General features: G+C 42.6%; 1 protein-coding gene across 2 annotated transcripts in view; it reads left to right on the top strand.

The window, feature by feature from the left end:
• The window catches only part of LOC133562402 (lamin-A-like), a 91,731-nt gene that overhangs the window by 17,317 nt on the left and 48,903 nt on the right, over positions 1-25,511 (top strand). Inside the window, exons 1-2 of one of the 2 annotated variants that reach the window (XM_061916582.1) lie at positions 8,305-8,541; positions 14,049-14,413. In XM_061916582.1, the coding sequence (XP_061772566.1) occupies positions 14,079-14,413 (335 nt within the window). In that variant the 5' untranslated portion in view covers positions 8,305-8,541; positions 14,049-14,078. Of the gene's footprint in view, positions 1-8,304; positions 8,542-14,048; positions 14,414-25,511 lie in introns of those variants that run through there. The other variant, XM_061916583.1, reaches the window with a different exon arrangement.

The following is a 25,511-nucleotide window of genomic DNA, read 5'->3' as shown; positions in this document are numbered from 1 at the left end:
TGTTTGTCAGAATGTTTCTTATTGGCCCTCACACTTCAATCATGAGGTATATTAGACTGTTTGTCAGAATGTTTCTTATTGGCCCTCACACTTCAATCATGAGGTATATTAGACTGTTTGTCAGAATGTTTCTTATTGGCCCTCACACTTCAACCAGGACGTATGTTAGACTGTTTGTCAGAATGTTTCTTATTGGCCCTCACACTTCAATCATGAGGTATATTAGACTGTTTGTCAGAATGTTTCTTATTGGCCCTCACACTTCAATCATGAGGTATATTAGACTGTTTGTCAGAATGTTTCTTATTGGCCCTCACACTTCAATCATGAGGTATATTAGACTGTTTGTCAGAATGTTTCTTATTGGCCCTCACACTTCAATCATGAGGTATATTAGACTGTTTGTCAGAATGTTTCTTATTGGCCCTCACACTTCAATCATGAGGTATATTAGACTGTTTGTCAGAATGTTTCTTATTGGCCCTCACACTTCAACCAGGACGTCTGGTAGACTGTTTGTCAGAATGTTTCTTATTGGCCCTCACACTTCAATCATAAGGTATATTAGACTGTTTGTCAGAATGTTTCTTATTGGCCCTCACACTTCAATCATGAGGTATATTAGACTGTTTGTCAGAATGTTTCTTATTGGCCCTCACACTTCAATCATGAGGTATATTAGACTGTTTGTCAGAATGTTTCTTATTGGCCCTCACACTTCAACCAGGACGTCTGTTAGACTGTTTGTCAGAATGTTTCTTATTGGCCCTCACACTTCAATCATAAGGTATATTAGACTGTTTGTCAGAATGTTTCTTATTGGCCCTCACACTTCAATCATGAGGTATATTAGACTGTTTGTCAGAATGTTTCTTATTGGCCCTCACACTTCAATCATGAGGTATATTAGACTGTTTGTCAGAATGTTTCTTATTGGCCCTCACACTTCAATCATAAGGTATATTAGGCTGTTTGTCAGAATGTTTCTTATTGGCCCTCACACTTCAATCATGAGGTATATTAGACTGTTTGTCAGAATGTTTCTTATTGGCCCTCACACTTCAATCATAGGTATATTAGACTGTTTGTCAGAATGTTTCTTATTGGCCCTCACACTTCAATCATGAGGTATATTAGACTGTTTGTCAGAATGTTTCTTATTGGCCCTCACACTTCAACCAGGACGTCTGTTAGACTGTTTGTCAGAATGTTTCTTATTGGCCCTCACACTTCAATCATGAGGTATATTAGACTGTTTGTCAGAATGTTTCTTATTGGCCCTCACACTTCAATCATGAGGTATATTAGACTGTTTGTCAGAATGTTTCTTATTGGCCCTCACACTTCAATCATGAGGTATATTAGACTGTTTGTCAGAATGTTTCTTATTGGCCCTCACACTTCAATCATGAGGTATATTAGACTGTTTGTCAGAATGTTTCTTATTGGCCCTCACACTTCAATCATGAGGTATATTAGACTGTTTGTCAGAATGTTTCTTATTGGCCCTCACACTTCAACCAGGACGTCTGTTAGACTGTTTGTCAGAATGTTTCTTATTGGCCCTCACACTTCAATCATAAGGTATATTAGACTGTTTGTCAGAATGTTTCTTATTGGCCCTCACACTTCAATCATGAGGTATATTAGACTGTTTGTCAGAATGTTTCTTATTGGCCCTCACACTTCAACCAGGACGTCTGTTAGACTGTTTGTCAGAATGTTTCTTATTGGCCCTCACACTTCAATCATGAGGTATATTAGACTGTTTGTCAGAATGTTTCTTATTGGCCCTCACACTTCAATCATGAGGTATATTAGACTGTTTGTCAGAATGTTTCTTATTGGCCCTCACACTTCAACCAGGACGTCTGTTAGACTGTTTGTCAGAATGTTTCTTATTGGCCCTCACACTTCAATCATGAGGTATATTAGACTGTTTGTCAGAATGTTTCTTATTGGCCCTCACACTTCAATCATGAGGTATATTAGACTGTTTGTCAGAATGTTTCTTATTGGCCCTCACACTTCAATCATGAGGTATATTAGACTGTTTGTCAGAATGTTTCTTATTGGCCCTCACACTTCAACCAGGACGTCTGTTAGACTGTTTGTCAGAATGTTTCTTATTGGCCCTCACACTTCAATCATAAGGTATATTAGACTGTTTGTCAGAATGTTTCTTATTGGCCCTCACACTTCAATCATGAGGTATATTAGACTGTTTGTCAGAATGTTTCTTATTGGCCCTCACACTTCAATCATGAGGTATATTAGACTGTTTGTCAGAATGTTTCTTATTGGCCCTCACACTTCAACCAGGACGTCTGTTAGACTGTTTGTCAGAATGTTTCTTATTGGCCCTCACACTTCAATCATGAGGTATATTAGACTGTTTGTCAGAATGTTTCTTATTGGCCCTCACACTTCAATCATGAGGTATATTAGACTGTTTGTCAGAATGTTTCTTATTGGCCCTCACACTTCAACCAGGACGTCTGTTAGACTGTTTGTCAGAATGTTTCTTATTGGCCCTCACACTTCAATCATAAGGTATATTAGACTGTTTGTCAGAATGTTTCTTATTGGCCCTCACACTTCAATCATGAGGTATATTAGACTGTTTGTCAGAATGTTTCTTATTGGCCCTCACACTTCAACCAGGACGTCTGTTAGACTGTTTGTCAGAATGTTTCTTATTGGCCCTCACACTTCAATCATGAGGTATATTAGACTGTTTGTCAGAATGTTTCTTATTGGCCCTCACACTTCAATCATGAGGTATATTAGACTGTTTGTCAGAATGTTTCTTATTGGCCCTCACACTTCAACCAGGACGTCTGTTAGACTGTTTGTCAGAATGTTTCTTATTGGCCCTCACACTTCAATCATGAGGTATATTAGACTGTTTGTCAGAATGTTTCTTATTGGCCCTCACACTTCAATCATGAGGTATATTAGACTGTTTGTCAGAATGTTTCTTATTGGCCCTCACACTTCAATCATGAGGTATATTAGACTGTTTGTCAGAATGTTTCTTATTGGCCCTCACACTTCAACCAGGACGTCTGTTAGACTGTTTGTCAGAATGTTTCTTATTGGCCCTCACACTTCAATCATAAGGTATATTAGACTGTTTGTCAGAATGTTTCTTATTGGCCCTCACACTTCAATCATGAGGTATATTAGACTGTTTGTCAGAATGTTTCTTATTGGCCCTCACACTTCAATCATGAGGTATATTAGACTGTTTGTCAGAATGTTTCTTATTGGCCCTCACACTTCAACCAGGACGTCTGTTAGACTGTTTGTCAGAATGTTTCTTATTGGCCCTCACACTTCAATCATAAGGTATATTAGACTGTTTGTCAGAATGTTTCTTATTGGCCCTCACACTTCAATCATGAGGTATATTAGACTGTTTGTCAGAATGTTTCTTATTGGCCCTCACACTTCAATCATGAGGTATATTAGACTGTTTGTCAGAATGTTTCTTATTGGCCCTCACACTTCAACCAGGACGTCTGTTAGACTGTTTGTCAGAATGTTTCTTATTGGCCCTCACACTTCAATCATAAGGTATATTAGACTGTTTGTCAGAATGTTTCTTATTGGCCCTCACACTTCAATCATGAGGTATATTAGACTGTTTGTCAGAATGTTTCTTATTGGCCCTCACACTTCAATCATGAGGTATATTAGACTGTTTGTCAGAATGTTTCTTATTGGCCCTCACACTTCAATCATAAGGTATATTAGGCTGTTTGTCAGAATGTTTCTTATTGGCCCTCACACTTCAATCATGAGGTATATTAGACTGTTTGTCAGAATGTTTCTTATTGGCCCTCACACTTCAATCATGAGGTATATTAGACTGTTTGTCAGAATGTTTCTTATTGGCCCTCACACTTCAATCATGAGGTATATTAGACTGTTTGTCAGAATGTTTCTTATTGGCCCTCACACTTCAATCATGAGGTATATTAGACTGTTTGTCAGAATGTTTCTTATTGGCCCTCACACTTCAATCATGAGGTATATTAGACTGTTTGTCAGAATGTTTCTTATTGGCCCTCACACTTCAATCATGAGGTATATTAGACTGTTTGTCAGAATGTTTCTTATTGGCCCTCACACTTCAACCAGGACGTCTGTTAGACTGTTTGTCAGAATGTTTCTTATTGGCCCTCACACTTCAATCATGAGGTATATTAGACTGTTTGTCAGAATGTTTCTTATTGGCCCTCACACTTCAATCATGAGGTATATTAGACTGTTTGTCAGAATGTTTCTTATTGGCCCTCACACTTCAATCATGAGGTATATTAGACTGTTTGTCAGAATGTTTCTTATTGGCCCTCACACTTCAATCATGAGGTATATTAGACTGTTTGTCAGAATGTTTCTTATTGGCCCTCACACTTCAATCATGAGGTATATTAGACTGTTTGTCAGAATGTTTCTTATTGGCCCTCACACTTCAACCAGGACGTCTGGTAGACTGTTTGTCAGAATGTTTCTTATTGGCCCTCACACTTCAATCATAAGGTATATTAGACTGTTTGTCAGAATGTTTCTTATTGGCCCTCACACTTCAATCATGAGGTATATTAGACTGTTTGTCAGAATGTTTCTTATTGGCCCTCACACTTCAATCATGAGGTATATTAGACTGTTTGTCAGAATGTTTCTTATTGGCCCTCACACTTCAACCAGGACGTCTGTTAGACTGTTTGTCAGAATGTTTCTTATTGGCCCTCACACTTCAATCATAAGGTATATTAGACTGTTTGTCAGAATGTTTCTTATTGGCCCTCACACTTCAATCATGAGGTATATTAGACTGTTTGTCAGAATGTTTCTTATTGGCCCTCACACTTCAATCATGAGGTATATTAGACTGTTTGTCAGAATGTTTCTTATTGGCCCTCACACTTCAATCATAAGGTATATTAGGCTGTTTGTCAGAATGTTTCTTATTGGCCCTCACACTTCAATCATGAGGTATATTAGACTGTTTGTCAGAATGTTTCTTATTGGCCCTCACACTTCAATCATGAGGTATATTAGACTGTTTGTCAGAATGTTTCTTATTGGCCCTCACACTTCAATCATGAGGTATATTAGACTGTTTGTCAGAATGTTTCTTATTGGCCCTCACACTTCAATCATGAGGTATATTAGACTGTTTGTCAGAATGTTTCTTATTGGCCCTCACACTTCAATCATGAGGTATATTAGACTGTTTGTCAGAATGTTTCTTATTGGCCCTCACACTTCAATCATGAGGTATATTAGACTGTTTGTCAGAATGTTTCTTATTGGCCCTCACACTTCAATCATGAGGTATATTAGACTGTTTGTCAGAATGTTTCTTATTGGCCCTCACACTTCAATCATGAGGTATATTAGACTGTTTGTCAGAATGTTTCTTATTGGCCCTCACACTTCAACCAGGACGTCTGTTAGACTGTTTGTCAGAATGTTTCTTATTGGCCCTCACACTTCAATCATAAGGTATATTAGACTGTTTGTCAGAATGTTTCTTATTGGCCCTCACACTTCAATCATGAGGTATATTAGACTGTTTGTCAGAATGTTTCTTATTGGCCCTCACACTTCAATCATAAGGTATATTAGACTGTTTGTCAGAATGTTTCTTATTGGCCCTCACACTTCAATCATGAGGTATATTAGACTGTTTGTCAGAATGTTTCTTATTGGCCCTCACACTTCAATCATGAGGTATATTAGACTGTTTGTCAGAATGTTTCTTATTGGCCCTCACACTTCAATCATGAGGTATATTAGACTGTTTGTCAGAATGTTTCTTATTGGCCCTCACACTTCAACCAGGACGGATGTTAGACTGTTGTCAGAATGTTTCTTATTGGCCCTCACACTTCAACCAGGACGTCTGTTAGACTGTTTGTCAGAATGTTTCTTATTGGCCCTCACACTTCAATCATAAGGTATATTAGACTGTTTGTCAGAATGTTTCTTATTGGCCCTCACACTTCAATCATAAGGTATATTAGACTGTTTGTCAGAATGTTTCTTATTGGCCCTCACACTTCAATCATGAGGTATATTAGACTGTTTGTCAGAATGTTTCTTATTGGCCCTCACACTTCAATCATAAGGTATATTAGACTGTTTGTCAGAATGTTTCTTATTGGCCCTCACACTTCAATCATGAGGTATATTAGACTGTTTGTCAGAATGTTTCTTATTGGCCCTCACACTTCAATCATGAGGTATATTAGACTGTTTGTCAGAATGTTTCTTATTGGCCCTCACACTTCAATCATGAGGTATATTAGACTGTTTGTCAGAATGTTTCTTATTGGCCCTCACACTTCAATCATGAGGTATATTAGACTGTTTGTCAGAATGTTTCTTATTGGCCCTCACACTTCAATCATGAGGTATATTAGACTGTTTGTCAGAATGTTTCTTATTGGCCCTCACACTTCAACCAGGACGTCTGTTAGACTGTTTGTCAGAATGTTTCTTATTGGCCCTCACACTTCAATCATGAGGTATATTAGACAGTTTGTCAGAAAGGCTTGTATACACACAATTAGTTTTCCAATGGCTTATCATTAAATGTGTTTCAAGGCGGGGCCTCACTCTTTCATTTGGTTGGCAATTGGCCCCTCGGTGAAGTTGTAGACTTTGTCACTTTTCGACATTTTGTCAGCTTTTTGCACCAAATGTTCTCCATTCTGCGAGGTGAGAGAAAACATTGACACTCAACACATCAAGACCTACTCGCTGGCCCAGTGGTTCGAGTGTCCGCCCTGAGATGGGGAGGTTGTGAGTTCAAACCCTGGCCGAGTCATACCAAAGACTATAAAAATGGGAGCCATTACCTCCCTGCTTGGCACTCAGCATCAAGGCTTGGAGTTGGGGGTTAAATCACCATAAATGATTCCTGGGTGTGGCCACTGCTGCTGCTCACTGCTCCCCTCACCGACAATAATTTTGCCACACCTAGTGTGTGTGCGTGTGTGTGTGTGTGCGTGCGTGTGTGTGTGTGTGTGTGCGTGCATGTGTGTGCGTGTGTTATCATTTTTACTTTAAGTTGAACTTTAAAATGTGTAGAATGCTGTTTTGAAAGCAAAGGAAGATTTGATTGATTGAAACTTGTATTAGTAGATAGTACAGTACATACAGTACAGTACATACAGTATTCCCTACAATTGACCACTAAATGGTAACAGCCCAATAATTTTCAACTTGTTTTAAGTCGCGGTCCACCTTCATTCAGGTGCGGCCAAGAACGGACGTAGCGTCTTGAAAGATTAATACCAAAATCATCATTATCGCAGTATTGTTGAATGTGCTCAAAAAGTTATCTTTTGATATTTTTCGATACCTGAAGAACATAGAGCCACTATTTTGATTGTTTAGTGTTTGTTGTGCTTTACTGATAAGTGTTGTGGCGTCCCTTGCTGTCGAGCGGTCCTTGAACGCACCGTAAAAACATCCGCCCGGGCCTTCAATGTGCACTATTGCAATATGGCAGTAATGTCTTGCTTTAAGTGCAGTTGCAGGTGTCACCTTTCTTCATGGCGAAAGACACTAATGTCTCTTGGATTCATGTTAGCATTTAAGCTAGTAGTGGCCATCAATCACAATGTATCCACCATTTTTATTTAAAATGCTAATATGGCCACTTTATCGTTAGTAGCGTTTATGGTTACATTCCTACGCCCAAAGGGCATTTAAATCCAAATGTTGCAAATAATGGAGAAGAATGAAGTTTAGAGATAAGCCCTGGTCAAAAGCAGGCTGTGGAGAAAGTGCTGCAACGAAAAGGAAAGATGCCACAGTCCTTGAAGGCACAAGAAGAAACACTCCTTAGATGTTGCAAATGGAAAGAGGTGTAAGATTGATCCCTGTGGCACACCACCCACTCATGCTAGTCCACTCTGTTCAACTGCAACCTCACACTTTCACTCTGGAACTCATCCTTCTCATGGAAAGGAGGTTTTATTCCACATCTTTTTTGCTCATTCACAAACTTACAAACAGGGGGCGTGGTCTTAGTGCAGCCATCATGCTCCATCTGGCAGGGAGGAGCAACTTCAGCAGAGATGGAGCTCAACAGCTGCTACACACACACACACACACACACACACACACACACCAATGCAGCTTGTGTAATGGATCACACACACAAACACACACACCAATGCAGCTTGTGTAATGGATCTCACACACACACACACACACACTAGCCCAGCCCAGCCTGACTCCTCCTCCTCCCTCCCCTGTCGGTGCTCCCTCCCTCCCTGCCTGCCTCAGACATTAGAGCAGTGGGCGAGCAGGAAAGTCGTCCTTTTTTCCAGACACACACACACACACACACACACACACAAACAGCCAGAGAGTGAGCGAGACTATACCCTCCAGCAATAGTACTACTTCTTCTCCACCCTTCACACACACACACACACACACACACAGAGACTTCTAGAAAGCGTCCATTTGCAGCCGGCTGCTCTTGAGAGCTTCCCAACAGCCAGAAAAAAGGTAAGGTCCATGTTTTGTTGGAAGTGCTCCTCTTGCCAAACTTGTTGAGGCGGTCTGCAGAGATGTTGCATGTGGAGGGGAAGGGGGGGGCATGGGAGGGCGTGGAAGGGCAGGGCGTGGGAGGGGAGGGGCAGGAGATCATGTGGCAGTAGTTGTGGGCCCACCCACCCTCATTGGCGGGCGCAGAGTTTTGCTGCCCACTCTTCCAGTTGACGTGGTCTTTCCCGCCTTTTTGTGTGGTGATAATAATGATGACGATTGTTGGTTTGCCCGGGTTCCTGAAGGCATCTTCTTCTTTAGCCACACATGATTGTCTTTAGTTCACCGTAACTAATGGTTCTCATTTCTTTTTGTCGTTGCCGAGGTTTTTTTAACGATAGATAACCACTTTTTGCCCCTTTTCCTCTGCGTGCTAACTACACCTTCCCATTGGCCACAGCAAGTCGTGTTTGAGACCGCGTGCCCCAAACAAACCCACATGCTAATGCTAGCTTAACTACCGTACTTTCCAGACTATAAAGTGCATTGATGTGTCAATTTTAGGGAGAAAAATACTTTCCATGCATTAGCTGTAAGTCACAGACGTTGTGGAATGAGTTATTTACACTGAAAACTTCTGTAAATGTTTATTGACATACCTTCTTTCCAAACGGAGCCTGAAACGCGGCAGTAAAACGGCTGAACAAACAAAACAGAAGTCATGGTCATGGACCCACGAGCTGCGCAAGCTAGCTCTCCAATCATCTAAACAGACTCAATAACTCCACGCTGACATTTTGCTGAATTAAATGAGGAATTTGTGTAAATGAAACGATACAAAAAAAAAATAATTGTATGTTGATAATACTAACAGACACTTGTAAACATGTTAGCTAACAACGCTCACTTCATTACAGTACGATAGTACGTACAAATTTGCAAGAAAATCACACACAGGACGATATTTATAAGGTAAAAACAGTTTTAGTTCTATTGTAGAACTTACTAACATTGCTTGGGGAGTTCATCGGACAATCCGTACCAGTAGAGACATTATGGAAGACCAAATGGCACTTCTACTTCAGGTTGAAAGCACTAAATGGAAGGACACTGCAGCGAATGCGTCTTAAAGATGGCGCCTTAGCACAAACGATAACACACCTTTTCAATGTTTTTTTTTTTAAAGCTATTTGGTTTATGGCCGTCAGCGAAGAAAAATCCATAAATTAGCCGCATGGTTTTATGAGCCGCTGTGTTCCAAGTGTAGGAAAAAAGTAGTGGCTTATAGTACGGAATTTACAGTAGCTTATTAGCTAGATGCTGCAGCCTTTTGCTGCCCTCAGTCTTCTTTTGGATAAAATATCTTCTTGCCAACAGCCACTCACCAGAAGTAACCACAGCGGACCTTAGATGTAGTCCAGCAACACCTAGATGTTTGATTTAGAAGCATGTTGCTATGAGGGCTTTGGCAATTCCAATACCGATCATCCATTAAGGATATCAGCCAAAACCGATCACCTTTGTTAACTGAGAAGTTTTTCAATCACTTTAAAGTAAGGGTTATTAACACAATATTTCAAGTAGTCCCAGGGTTTACGCTACATGTAATTGACCGTGGAGGATCGCCACGGCAAAATAGAATCCGCCACACCTTTTTTAAAAATGACCTTTTTTTTTTCTCCGTACAAACACATACATAGAGCCTTTTATTTGTGTACTATTGACTAGTGATGCACCGGAAATGTTGCTGCTGAGAAAAGACTGACAAGGGTGTTGTGATGACGTAGGCAAGATGAATGTGTTTGTCAGCATGTCTGTGATGTAGATCTAGCTTGACTATATCTCTGCTCTGCAAAATGTACATTTAAGGACAGTGATGGCTATTAAGGAGAGAAAATACAATTTGTCGACGTAAGTAGAGTCTAGAGCGGGGGTGTCAAACTCATTTTAGATCAGGGGCCACATGGAGAAAAATCTGCTCCCATGTTGGCCGCCGGACTGGTAAAGTCACGGCACGATAACTTAAAAATAGCAAAACTTCAGATTCTTTTCTTTGTTTAAAAATAAAACAAGCACAATCTGAAAATGTACAAATCATAATGTTGTTGGATTTTTTTATTTTTACACTTACATGTTGCGGTTAAGTTTTCTATCTTTATTTGTCGTTATTTGTACTTTCAGAAAAAATGATGTGATAATAGTCATCAGTCAACTCATTGGTGTTAATTTCCCAGCTATCAAGATTATAAAAAAAAAAATCTAATTACACAATGTTATTTACGTAGTTTGCTAACATCCATTCATCCATCCATTTTCTACCGCTTGTCCCTTTCAGGGTCGCGGGGCCTAACATCATGTGTTTTTCTTATTAATTTTTTAATTTGAACATATGTAGCATCATCTCCAAAGATACAAAGAATTGCTATTTTGACATCTAGTGGACACATTTAGAACAGCAGTTTCTTTCATTCAAAAATTTGGGCTTATTTTTATTCTTAGCAAACTTATCCCGCGGGCAGGATAAAACCTGTTTTAGGGCCTGATCCGGCCCGCGTTTGACACCCCTGGTCCAGAGTCTCCGAACACCAGTACAGTCTCCAATAACTCCAGGAAAAGATTCTTGTTTTTTGTAAAGAAAAAGTCATAAAGGATTAGAAAATTCTGTGTAAACTTGTCAAATTCTTAACAAAGTACTTTGTACAATCGCAGCAACAAATCATGTAATATAGCTAAAAACCTGTTAATACTAAATAATGAAACTGATTTGTTTTTACGTGTATTTTTAGCATTTGTAGGCCTTTTTTAAAGAAAAAAAAAAAAAAAAATATATATATATATATATATATATATATATATATATATGACAACGCCGATTATGCAAATGATATGAGGGTCATATTGACCCCGCCTCTAGCCACGCCCCCATGGTCACAGGTATATCTTTATGACGTACAGTTGTTCAAAACAAATGGCTCACAATAACTAAAGAAAAGCAAAAACTACCATCAAAGTCTTCATGTCATTATTCAGAGTTAGCAAACATTAACAACAACAAAAAGACTTTGAGGGAATAAAAATATCAAGCTAATCATTCTTGTATCGCTCATAGACCAATACTACCTTTGGTATCAAAATCACCAATTTATAGATGGATTTGTCATCCTGACACACCAACACTTTTATTCTCTAGACTTTTTGTTAATATCTCTTTACTTTCTTCTTCTATCTACACTTCTTCATCTTGACTTGCCTTACTTCTTCTGTCCTTTCAGGCTAGCCTAGCTGTTAGCATGCACTCACTTTGTAGCATGTCTGGCATCAGTGATAAGGATACTTGCCTTACTTCTTCTGTCCTTTCAGGCTAGCCTAGCTGTTAGCATGCACTCGCTTTGTAGCATGTCTGGCATCAGTGATAAGGATACTTGCCTTACTTCTTCTGTCCTTTCAGGCTAGCCTAGCTGTTAGCATGCACTCACTTTGTAGCATGTCTGGCATCAGTGATAAGGATACTTGCCTTACTTCTTCTGTCCTTTCAGGCTAGCCTAGCTGTTAGCATGCACTCGCTTTGTAGCATGTCTGGCATCAGTGATAAGGATACTTGCCTTACTTCTTCTGTCCTTTCAGGCTAGCCTAGCTGTTAGCATGCACTCACTTTGTAGCATGTCTGGCATCAGTGATAAGGATACTTGCCTTACTTCTTCTGTCCTTTCAGGCTAGCCTAGCTGTTAGCATGCACTCACTTTGTAGCATGTCTGGCATCAGTGATAAGGATACTTGCCTTACTTCTTCTGTCCTTTCAGGCTAGCCTAGCTGTTAGCATGCACTCACTTTGTAGCATGTCTGGCATCAGTGATAAGGATACTTGCCTTACTTCTTCTGTCCTTTCAGGCTAGCCTAGCTGTTAGCATGCACTCACTTTGTAGCATGTCTGGCATCAGTGATAAGGATACTTGCCTTACTTCTTCTGTCCTTTCAGGCTAGCCTAGCTGTTAGCATGCACTCGCTTTGTAGCATGTCTGGCATCAGTGATAAGGATACTTGCCTTACTTCTTCTGTCCTTTCAGGCTAGCCTAGCTGTTAGCATGCACTCGCTTTGTAGCATGTCTGGCATCAGTGATAAGGATACTTGCCTTACTTCTTCTGTCCTTTCAGGCTAGCCTAGCTGTTAGCATGCACTCACTTTGTAGCATGTCTGGCATCAGTGATAAGGATACTTGCCTTACTTCTTCTGTCCTTTCAGGCTAGCCTAGCTGTTAGCATGCACTCGCTTTGTAGCATGTCTGGCATCAGTGATAAGGATACTTGCCTTACTTCTTCTGTCCTTTCAGGCTAGCCTAGCTGTTAGCATGCACTCACTTTGTAGCATGTCTGGCATCAGTGATAAGGATACTTGCCTTACTTCTTCTGTCCTTTCAGGCTAGCCTAGCTGTTAGCATGCACTCACTTTGTAGCATGTCTGGCATCAGTGATAAGGATACTTGCCTTACTTCTTCTGTCCTTTCAGGCTAGCCTAGCTGTTAGCATGCACTCACTTTGTAGCATGTCTGGCATCAATGATAAGGATACTTGCCTTACTTCTTCTGTCCTTTCAGGCTAGCCTAGCTGTTAGCATGCACTCACTTTGTAGCATGTCTGGCATCAGTGATAAGGATACTTGCCTTACTACTTCTGTCCTTTCAGGCTAGCCTAGCTGTTAGCATGCACTCGCTTTGTAGCATGTCTGGCATCAGTGATAAGGATACTTGCCTTACTTCTTCTGTCCTTTCAGGCTAGCCTAGCTGTTAGCATGCACTCACTTTGTAGCATGTCTGGCATCAGTGATAAGGATACTTAAGATCCTAAGGAATGCAGTTTATTTGCCATAGTGGAGGTGGTGAAGATGGGCTTACATGAGTGCTCCACACTGTGTATAGACACACATATTTAGCTGCTATCTTCTCTTAAATTACAACATTTGTCATGTGCATTATTGGGCAATGTCCCAAAAATCTGCTGGTACTGAAACCTATTTCTAGTAAAGGAAAGGCGCCCTTATCCTTAAACTAAAACATTCTGCTGGACTTTTATTTTACTGGCTGGCTTTTATTTTGAAGGCCTGGCAGTACAAGTTTAGAAGATGTCATGCGGGTGTTGGAGAGCAAAGGGAGGCCGAACTATGGAGCGAGCGGGACGGTGCGTTCACTGCGGCTTGTATTTGAGAGTGTCCCGCTAGTTGGTACAGAGGTGAGTCTCTGAGGGCTTGGTATGCAACACACAGCAGGTTGAAGGTTTTCAAGCTGCTGAAGTCTGCCAAGCAGCAAGTGGCAGTGCAGATCTTCTTTTCAGGCCAGCGTTTGGGATGAGGATGTCCTTGGCAGGGCAGTGTTTATGCAGTCATCGCCATGGCAACTGGTATGCGAGGTCTATTACCCCGAGGACCGCTCTTTTTCTCCGGCAGGAAGTGAGAGCAAGGATTGTTTGAATGAATCAACTTCTGAGTCCAGTGGAAAGTTTTGAAGTGTAATAAAAAGTTTCCTTCCCCCCGCCAGTGACTCACCGCAGCCGCGCCGCCCGTCGCCATGGAAACCCCGAGCCAGAAGCGCATGAGCCGCGGCGCCGCCTCCCCGGCCCGCATCACCCGGCTGCAGGAGAAGGAGGACCTGTGCAACCTCAACGACCGGCTGGCCGTCTACATCGACAAGGTGCGCTCGCTGGAGGTGGAGAACGCCGGCCTGCGCCTGCGCATCTCCGAGTCCGAGTCCTGCGTCAGCCGCGACCTCAGCGGCATCAAGGCGGCCTACGAGACCGAGCTGGCCGACGCCCGCAAGACCCTGGACCAGGTGGCCCGGGAGCGTGCCCGCCTGCAGCTGGAGCTGGGCAAGATCAAGGAGGAGTACAAGGAGCTCAAAGCCAGGTAGGAGGGGGCGGGGCTTCAACCAGCTCAAACATTCCTGCTGGACACGCCTCCAGCCAGACAGGCCCCGCCCTTAAACGCAGCTTGTCATACACGCCAGTTATGCTGGGTGTAGCTGGGGCGCCGCTTACGGGCAAACTTAGGACACTTCCTGGCCGTGACAAGGGGTCCTTCACACATGTTGACGTCTCACATGTTGACGTCTCACATGTTGACGTCTCACATGTTGACTTCACACATGTTGACTTCACACATGTTGACTTCTCACATGTTGACGTCTCACATGTTGACGTCTCACATGTTGACGTCTCACATGTTGACGTCTCACATGTTGACTTCTCACATGTTGACGTCTCACATGTTGACGTCTCACATGTTGACGTCTCACATGTTGACGTCTCACATGTTGACTTCACACATGTTGACTTCTCACATGTTGACGTCTCACATGTTGACGTCTCACATGTTGACTTCTCACATGTTGACGTCTCACATGTTGACGTCTCACATGTTGACGTCTCACATGTTGACTTCTCACATGTTGACGTCTCACATGTTGACGTCTCACATGTTGACGTCTCACATGTTGACTTCTCACATGTTGACGTCTCACATGTTGACGTCTCACATGTTGACGTCTCACATGTTGACGTCTCACATGTTGACGTCTCACATGTTGACGTCTCACATGTTGACTTCTCACATGTTGACGTCTCACATGTTGACTTCTCACATGTTGACTTCACACATGTTGACGTCTCACATGTTGACTTCTCACATGTTGACGTCTCACATGTTGACGTCTCACATGTTGACTTCTCACATGTTGACGTCTCACATGTTGACTTCACACATGTTGACTTCTCACATGTTGACGTCTCACATGTTGACGTCTCACATGTTGACTTCTCACATGTTGACGTCTCACATGTTGACGTCTCACATGTTGACGTCTCACATGTTGACTTCTCACATGTTGACGTCTCACATGTTGACGTCTCACATGTTGACGTCTCACATGTTGACTTCTCACATGTTGACGTCTCACATGTTGACGTCTCACATGTTGACGTCTCACATGTTGACTTCTCACATGTTGACGTCTCACATGTTGACTTCTCACATGTTGACGTCTCACATGTTGACTTCTCACATGTTGACTTCACACATGTTGACGTCTCACATGTTGACTTCTCACATGTTGACGTCTCACATGTTGACGTCTCACATGTTGACGTCTCACATGTTGACTTCACACATGTTGACTTCTCACATGTTGACGTCTCACATGTTGACGTCTCACATGTTGACTTCTCACATGTTGACGTCTCACATGTTGACGTCTCACATGTTGACGTCTCACATGTTGACTTCTCACATGTTGACGTCTCACATGTTGACGTCTCACATGTTGACGTCTCACATGTTGACTTCTCACATGTTGACGTCTCACATGTTGACGTCTCACATGTTGACGTCTCACATGTTGACGTCTCACATGTTGACGTCTCACATGTTGACTTCTCACATGTTGACGTCTCACATGTTGACTTCTCACATGTTGACTTCACACATGTTGACGTCTCACATGTTGACTTCTCACATGTTGACGTCACACATGTTGACTTCACACATGTTGACTTCTCACATGTTGACTTCACACATGTTGACTTCACACATGTTGACTTCTCACATGTTGACGTCTCACATGTTGACGTCTCACATGTTGACTTCTCACATGTTGACGTCTCACATGTTGACGTCACACATGTCGACGTCACACATGTCGACTTCACACATGTCGACTTCACACATGTCGACTTCTCACATGTCGACTTCTCACATGTCGACTTCTCACATGTCGACTTCTCACATGTCGACTTCTCACATGTCGACTTCTCACATGTTGACGTCTCACATGTTGACTTCACACATGTTGACTTCTCACGTGTTGACTTCTCACATGTTGACTTCACACATGTTGACGTCTCACATGTTGACGTCTCACATGTTGACTTCTCACATGTTGACTTCTCACATGTTGACTTCACACATGTTGACTTCTCACATGTTGACGTCTCACATGTCGACTTCACACATGTCGACGTCTCACATGTTGACGTCTCACATGTTGACTTCTCACATGTTGACTTCACACATGTTGACTTCTCACATGTTGACTTCACACATGTTGACTTCACACATGTTGACTTCACACATGTTGACTTCTCACATGTTGACTTCTCACATGTTGACGTCTCACATGTTGACTTCTCACATGTTGACTTCTCACATGTTGACTTCACACATGTTGACTTCTCACATGTTGACTTCACACATGTTGACTTCTCACATGTTGACTTCACACATGTTGACTTCTCACATGTTGACGTCTCACATGTTGACTTCACACATGTTGACTTCACACATGTTGACTTCACACATGTTGACTTCTCACATGTTGACGTCTCACATGTTGACGTCTCACATGTTGACGTCTCACATGTTGACGTCTCACATGTTGACTTCTCACATGTTGACGTCTCACATGTTGACGTCTCACATGTTGACGTCTCACATGTTGACGTCTCACATGTTGACGTCTCACATGTTGACTTCACACATGTTGACTTCTCACATGTTGACGTCTCACATGTTGACGTCTCACATGTTGACTTCTCACATGTTGACGTCTCACATGTTGACGTCTCACATGTTGACGTCTCACATGTTGACTTCTCACATGTTGACGTCTCACATGTTGACGTCTCACATGTTGACGTCTCACATGTTGACTTCTCACATGTTGACGTCTCACATGTTGACGTCTCACATGTTGACGTCTCACATGTTGACGTCTCACATGTTGACGTCTCACATGTTGACGTCTCACATGTTGACTTCTCACATGTTGACGTCTCACATGTTGACTTCTCACATGTTGACTTCACACATGTTGACGTCTCACATGTTGACTTCTCACATGTTGACTTCTCACATGTTGACGTCTCACATGTTGACGTCTCACATGTTGACTTCTCACATGTTGACGTCTCACATGTTGACTTCACACATGTTGACTTCTCACATGTTGACGTCTCACATGTTGACGTCTCACATGTTGACTTCTCACATGTTGACGTCTCACATGTTGACGTCTCACATGTTGACGTCTCACATGTTGACTTCTCACATGTTGACGTCTCACATGTTGACGTCTCACATGTTGACGTCTCACATGTTGACTTCTCACATGTTGACGTCTCACATGTTGACGTCTCACATGTTGACGTCTCACATGTTGACTTCTCACATGTTGACGTCTCACATGTTGACTTCTCACATGTTGACGTCTCACATGTTGACTTCTCACATGTTGACTTCTCACATGTTGACGTCTCACATGTTGACGTCTCACATGTTGACGTCTCACATGTTGACTTCTCACATGTTGACGTCTCACATGTTGACGTCTCACATGTTGACGTCTCACATGTTGACTTCTCACATGTTGACGTCTCACATGTTGACGTCTCACATGTTGACGTCTCACATGTTGACTTCTCACATGTTGACGTCTCACATGTTGACTTCTCACATGTTGACGTCTCACATGTTGACTTCTCACATGTTGACTTCACACATGTTGACGTCTCACATGTTGACTTCTCACATGTTGACGTCTCACATGTTGACGTCTCACATGTTGACGTCTCACATGTTGACTTCACACATGTTGACTTCTCACATGTTGACGTCTCACATGTTGACGTCTCACATGTTGACTTCTCACATGTTGACGTCTCACATGTTGACGTCTCACATGTTGACGTCTCACATGTTGACGTCTCACATGTTGACGTCTCACATGTTGACGTCTCACATGTTGACGTCTCACATGTTGACTTCTCACATGTTGACGTCTCACATGTTGACGTCTCACATGTTGACGTCTCACATGTTGACGTCTCACATGTTGACGTCTCACATGTTGACTTCTCACATGTTGACGTCTCACATGTTGACTTCTCACATGTTGACTTCACACATGTTGACGTCTCACATGTTGACTTCTCACATGTTGACGTCACACATGTTGACTTCACACATGTTGACTTCTCACATGTTGACTTCACACATGTTGACTTCACACATGTTGACTTCTCACATGTTGACGTCTCACATGTTGACGTCTCACATGTTGACTTCTCACATGTTGACGTCTCACATGTTGACGTCACACATGTCGACGTCACACATGTCGACTTCACACATGTCGACTTCTCACATGTCGACTTCTCACATGTCGACTTCTCACATGTCGACTTCTCACATGTCGACTTCTCACATGTCGACTTCTCACATGTTGACGTCTCACATGTTGACTTCACACATGTTGACTTCTCACATGTTGACTTCTCACATGTTGACTTCACACATGTTGACGTCTCACATGTTGACGTCTCACATGTTGACTTCTCACATGTTGACTTCTCACATGTTGACTTCACACATGTTGACTTCTCACATGTTGACGTCTCACATGTCGACTTCACACATGTCGACGTCTCACATGTTGACGTCTCACATGTTGACTTCTCACATGTTGACTTCACACATGTTGACTTCTCACATGTTGACTTCACACATGTTGACTTCACACATGTTGACTTCACACATGTTGACTTCTCACATGTTGACTTCTCACATGTTGACGTCTCACATGTTGACTTCTCACATGTTGACTTCTCACATGTTGACTTCACACATGTTGACTTCTCACATGTTGACTTCTCACATGTTGACTTCACACATGTTGACTTCTCACATGTTGACTTCACACATGTTGACTTCTCACATGTTGACTTCACACATGTTGACGTCTCACATGTTGACGTCTCACATGTTGACGTCTCACATGTTGACTTCTCACATGTTGACGTCTCACATGTTGACTTCTCACATGTTGACTTCACACATGTTGACTTCACACATGTTGACGTCTCACATGTTGACGTCTCACATGTTGACGTCTCACATGTTGACGTCTCACATGTTGACGTCTCACATGTTGACTTCTCACATGTTGACGTCACACATGTTGACGTCTCACATGTTGACTTCTCACATGTTGACGTCTCACATGTTGACGTCTCACATGTTGACGTCTCACATGTTGACTTCTCACATGTTGACGTCTCACATGTTGACGTCTCACATGTTGACGTCTCACATGTTGACTTCTCACATGTTGACGTCTCACATGTTGACGTCTCACATGTTGACGTCTCACATGTTGACGTCTCACATGTTGACGTCTCACATGTTGACTTCTCACATGTTGACGTCTCACATGTTGACTTCTCACATGTTGACTTCACACATGTTGACGTCTCACATGTTGACTTCTCACATGTTGACGTCACACATGTTGACTTCACACATGTTGACTTCTCACATGTTGACTTCACACATGTTGACTTCACACATGTTGACTTCTCACATGTTGACGTCTCACATGTTGACGTCTCACATGTTGACTTCTCACATGTTGACGTCTCACATGTTGACGTCACACATGTCGACGTCACACATGTCGACTTCACACATGTCGACTTCACACATGTCGACTTCTCACATGTCGACTTCTCACATGTCGACTTCTCACATGTCGACTTCTCACATGTCGACTTCTCACATGTTGACTTCTCACATGTTGACGTCTCACATGTTGACTTCACACATGTTGACTTCTCACATGTTGACTTCTCACATGTTGACTTCACACATGTTGACGTCTCACATGTTGACGTCTCACATGTTGACTTCTCACATGTTGACTTCTCACATGTTGACTTCACACATGTTGACTTCTCACATGTTGACGTCTCACATGTCGACGTCTCACATGTCGACTTCACACATGTCGACGTCTCACATGTTGACGTCTCACATGTTGACTTCTCACATGTTGACTTCACACATGTTGACTTCTCACATGTTGACTTCACACATGTTGACTTCACACATGTTGACTTCACACATGTTGACTTCTCACATGTTGACTTCTCACATGTTGACGTCTCACATGTTGACTTCTCACATGTTGACTTCTCACATGTTGACTTCACACATGTTGACTTCTCACATGTTGACTTCTCACATGTTGACTTCACACATGTTGACTTCTCACATGTTGACTTCACACATGTTGACTTCTCACATGTTGACTTCACACATGTTGACGTCTCACATGTTGACGTCTCACATGTTGACTTCTCACATGTTGACTTCTCACATGTTGACGTCTCACATGTTGACTTCTCACATGTTGACTTCACACATGTTGACTTCACACATGTTGACGTCTCACATGTTGACGTCTCACATGTTGACGTCTCACATGTTGACGTCTCACATGTTGACGTCTCACATGTTGACTTCTCACATGTTGACGTCACACATGTTGACGTCACACATGTCGACGTCACACATGTCGACGTCACACATGTCGACTTCACACATGTCGACTTCTCACATGTTGACTTCTCACATGTTGACTTCACACATGTTGACTTCTCACATGTTGACGTCTCACATGTTGACTTCTCACATGTTGACGTCTCACATGTTGACTTCACACATGTTGACTTCTCACATGTTGACTTCTCACATGTTGACTTCTCACATGTTGACTTCTCACATGTTGACTTCACACATGTTGACGTCTCACATGTTGACGTCTCACATGTTGACGTCTCACATGTTGACGTCTCACATGTTGACTTCACACATGTTGACTTCACACATGTTGACTTCTCACATGTTGACTTCTCACATGTTGACGTCTCACATGTTGACGTCTCACATGTTGACTTCTCACATGTTGACGTCTCACATGTTGACTTCTCACATGTTGACTTCACACATGTTGACGTCTCACATGTTGACTTCACACATGTTGACTTCACACATGTTGACTTCTCACATGTTGACTTCTCACATGTTGACGTCTCACATGTCGTCTTCACACATGTTGACTTCACACATGTTGACTTCTCACATGTTGACTTCTCACATGTTGACGTCTCACATGTTGACTTCACACATGTTGACGTCTCACATGTTGACTTCTCACATGTTGACCTCACACATGTTGACGTCTCACATGTTGACTTAACACATGTTGACTTCACACATGTTGACTTCACACATGTTGACTTCACACATGTTGACTTCACACATGTTGACTTCACACATGTTGACGTCTCACATGTTGACTTCACACATGTTGACGTCTCACATGTTGACGTCTCACATGTTGACGTCTCACATGTTGACGTCTCACATGTTGACTTCACACATGTTGACGTCTCACATGTTGACTTCACACATGTTGACTTCTCACATGTTGACGTCTCACATGTTGACTTCACACATGTTGACGTCTCACATGTTGACTTCACACATGTTGACTTCACACATTTTGACGTCTCACATGTTGACTTCTCACATGTTGACTTCTCACATGTTGACGTCTCACATGTTGACTTCTCACATGTTGACTTCACACATGTTGACGTCTCACATGTTGACGTCTCACATGTTGACTTCTCACATGTTGACTTCTCACATGTTGACGTCTCACATGTTGACTTCTCACATGTTGACTTCACACATGTTGACTTCACACATGTTGACGTCTCACATGTTGACGTCTCACATGTTGACTTCTCACATGTTGACGTCTCACATGTTGACTTCTCACATGTTGACGTCACACATGTTGACGTCACACATGTCGACGTCACACATGTCGACTTCACACATGTCGACTTCACACATGTCGACGTCTCACATGTCGACTTCACACATGTTGACTTCACACATGTTGACGTCTCACATGTTGACGTCTCACATGTTGACTTCACACATGTTGACTTCACACATGTTGACGTCTCACATGTTGACGTCTCACATGTTGACTTCACACATGTTGACGTCTCACATGTTGACTTCACACATGTTGACTTCACACATGTTGACGTCTCACATGTTGACTTCACACATGTTGACGTCTCACATGTTGACGTCTCACATGTTGACTTCACACATGTTGACGTCTCACATGTTGACTTCACACATGTTGACGTCTCACATGTTGACTTCACACATGTTGACGTCTCACATGTCGACTTCACACATGTCGACTTCACACATGTCGACTTCACACATGTCGACTTCACACATGTCGACGTCTCACATGTCGACGTCTCACATGTCGACGTCTCACATGTCGACGTCTCACATGTCGACGTCTCACATGTCGACGTCTCACATGTCGACTTCTCACATGTTGACGTCTCACATGTTGACGTCTCACATGTTGACGTCTCACATGTTGACGTCTCACATGTTGACTTCACACATGTTGACTTCACACATGTTGACGTCTCACATGTTGACGTCTCACATGTTGACGTCTCACATGTTGACGTCTCACATGTTGACGTCTCACATGTCGACTTCACACATGACGTCTCACATGTCGACTTCACACATGTCGACTTCACACATGTCGACGTCTCACATGTCGACGTCTCACATGTCGACGTCTCACATGTCGACGTCTCACATGTCGACGTCTCACATGTCGACGTCTCACATGTCGACGTCTCACATGTCGACTTCACACATGTCGACTTCACACATGTCGACTTCACACATGTCGACGTCTCACATGTCGACTTCACACATGTCGACTTCACACATGTTGACTTCACACATGTTGACTTCACACATGTTGACGTCTCACATGTTGACGTCTCACATGTTGACGTCTCACATGTTGACTTCTCACATGTTGACGTCTCACATGTTGACGTCTCACATGTTGACGTCTCACATGTTGACGTCTCACATGTTGACTTCACACATGTTGACGTCACACATGTTGATGTCTCACATGTTGACGTCTCACATGTTGACTTCTCACATGTTGACTTCTCACATGTTGACTTCACACATGTTGACTTCACACATGTTGACGTCTCACATGTTGACTTCACACATGTTGACGTCACACATGTTGACGTCTCACATGTTGACGTCTCACATGTTGACTTCTCACATGTTGACTTCTCACATGTTGACTTCACACATGTTGACTTCTCACATGTTGACTTCACACATGTTGACTTCACACATGTTGACTTCACACATGTTGACTTCACACATGTTGACTTCACACATGTTGACTTCACACATGTTGACGTCTCACATGTTGACTTCACACATGTTGACGTCTCACATGTTGACGTCTCACATGTTGACTTCACACATGTTGACGTCTCACATGTTGACTTCACACATGTTGACGTCTCACATGTTGACGTCTCACATGTCGACTTCACACATGTCGACTTCACACATGTCGACTTCACACATGTCGACTTCACACATGTCGACGTCTCACATGTCGACGTCTCACATGTCGACGTCTCACATGTCGACTTCTCACATGTTGACGTCTCACATGTTGACGTCTCACATGTTGACGTCTCACATGTTGACTTCACACATGTTGACGTCTCACATGTTGACTTCACACATGTTGACTTCACACATGTTGACGTCTCACATGTTGACGTCTCACATGTTGACGTCTCACATGTTGACGTCTCACATGTTGACGTCTCACATGTTGACTTCACACATGTTGACGTCTCACATGTCGACTTCACACATGTCGACGTCTCACATGTCGACTTCACACATGTCGACTTCACACATGTCGACGTCTCACATGTCGACTTCACACATGTCGACTTCACACATGTCGACGTCTCACATGTCGACGTCTCACATGTCGACTTCTCACATGTCGACTTCTCACATGTCGACGTCTCACATGTTGACGTCTCACATGTTGACTTCACACATGTTGACTTCACACATGTTGACGTCTCACATGTTGACTTCTCACATGTTGACGTCACACATGTCGACGTCTCACATGTCGACGTCTCACATGTCGACGTCTCACATGTCGACGTCTCACATGTCGACGTCTCACATGTCGACGTCTCACATGTCGACTTCTCACATGTCGACTTCTCACATGTCGACGTCTCACATGTCGACGTCTCACATGTCGACGTCTCACATGTTGACTTCTCACATGTTTACGTCTCACATGTTGACGTCTCACATGTCGACGTCTCACATGTCGACGTCTCACATGTCGACGTCTCACATGTTGACTTCTCACATGTTGACTTCACACATGTTGACGTCTCACATGTTGACTTCACACATGTTGACTTCACACATGTTGACTTCTCACATGTTGACTTCTCACATGTTGACGTCTCACATGTCGTCTTCACACATGTTGACTTCACACATATTGACTTCTCACATGTTGACTTCTCACATGTTGACGTCTCACATGTTGACTTCACACATGTTGACGTCTCACATGTTGACTTCTCACATGTTGACCTCACACATGTTGACGTCTCACATGTTGACTTAACACATGTTGACTTAACACATGTTGACTTCACACATGTTGACTTCACACATGTTGACTTCACACATGTTGACGTCTCACATGTTGACTTCACACATGTTGACGTCTCACATTTTGACGTCTCACATGTTGACGTCTCACATGTTGACGTCTCACATGTTGACTTCACACATGTTGACGTCTCACATGTTGACTTCACACATGTTGACGTCTCACATGTTGACTTCACACATGTTGACGTCTCACATGTTGACTTCACACATGTTGACTTCACACATGTTGACGTCTCACATGTTGACTTCTCACATGTTGACGTCTCACATGTTGACTTCTCACATGTTGACTTCACACATGTTGACGTCTCACATGTTGACTTCTCACATGTTGACGTCTCACATGTTGACGTCTCACATGTTGACGTCTCACATGTTGACGTCTCACATGTTGACTTCACACATGTTGACTTCTCACATGTTGACGTCTCACATGTTGACGTCTCACATGTTGACTTCTCACATGTTGACTTCTCACATGTTGACCTCTCACATGTTGACCTCTCACATG

The sequence above is a fragment of the Nerophis ophidion genome, linkage group LG11, assembly GCF_033978795.1.
Source record: "Nerophis ophidion isolate RoL-2023_Sa linkage group LG11, RoL_Noph_v1.0, whole genome shotgun sequence".
NCBI lineage: Eukaryota > Metazoa > Chordata > Actinopteri > Syngnathiformes > Syngnathidae > Nerophis > Nerophis ophidion.
This window is presented reverse-complemented; position numbering and strand designations above follow the sequence as displayed.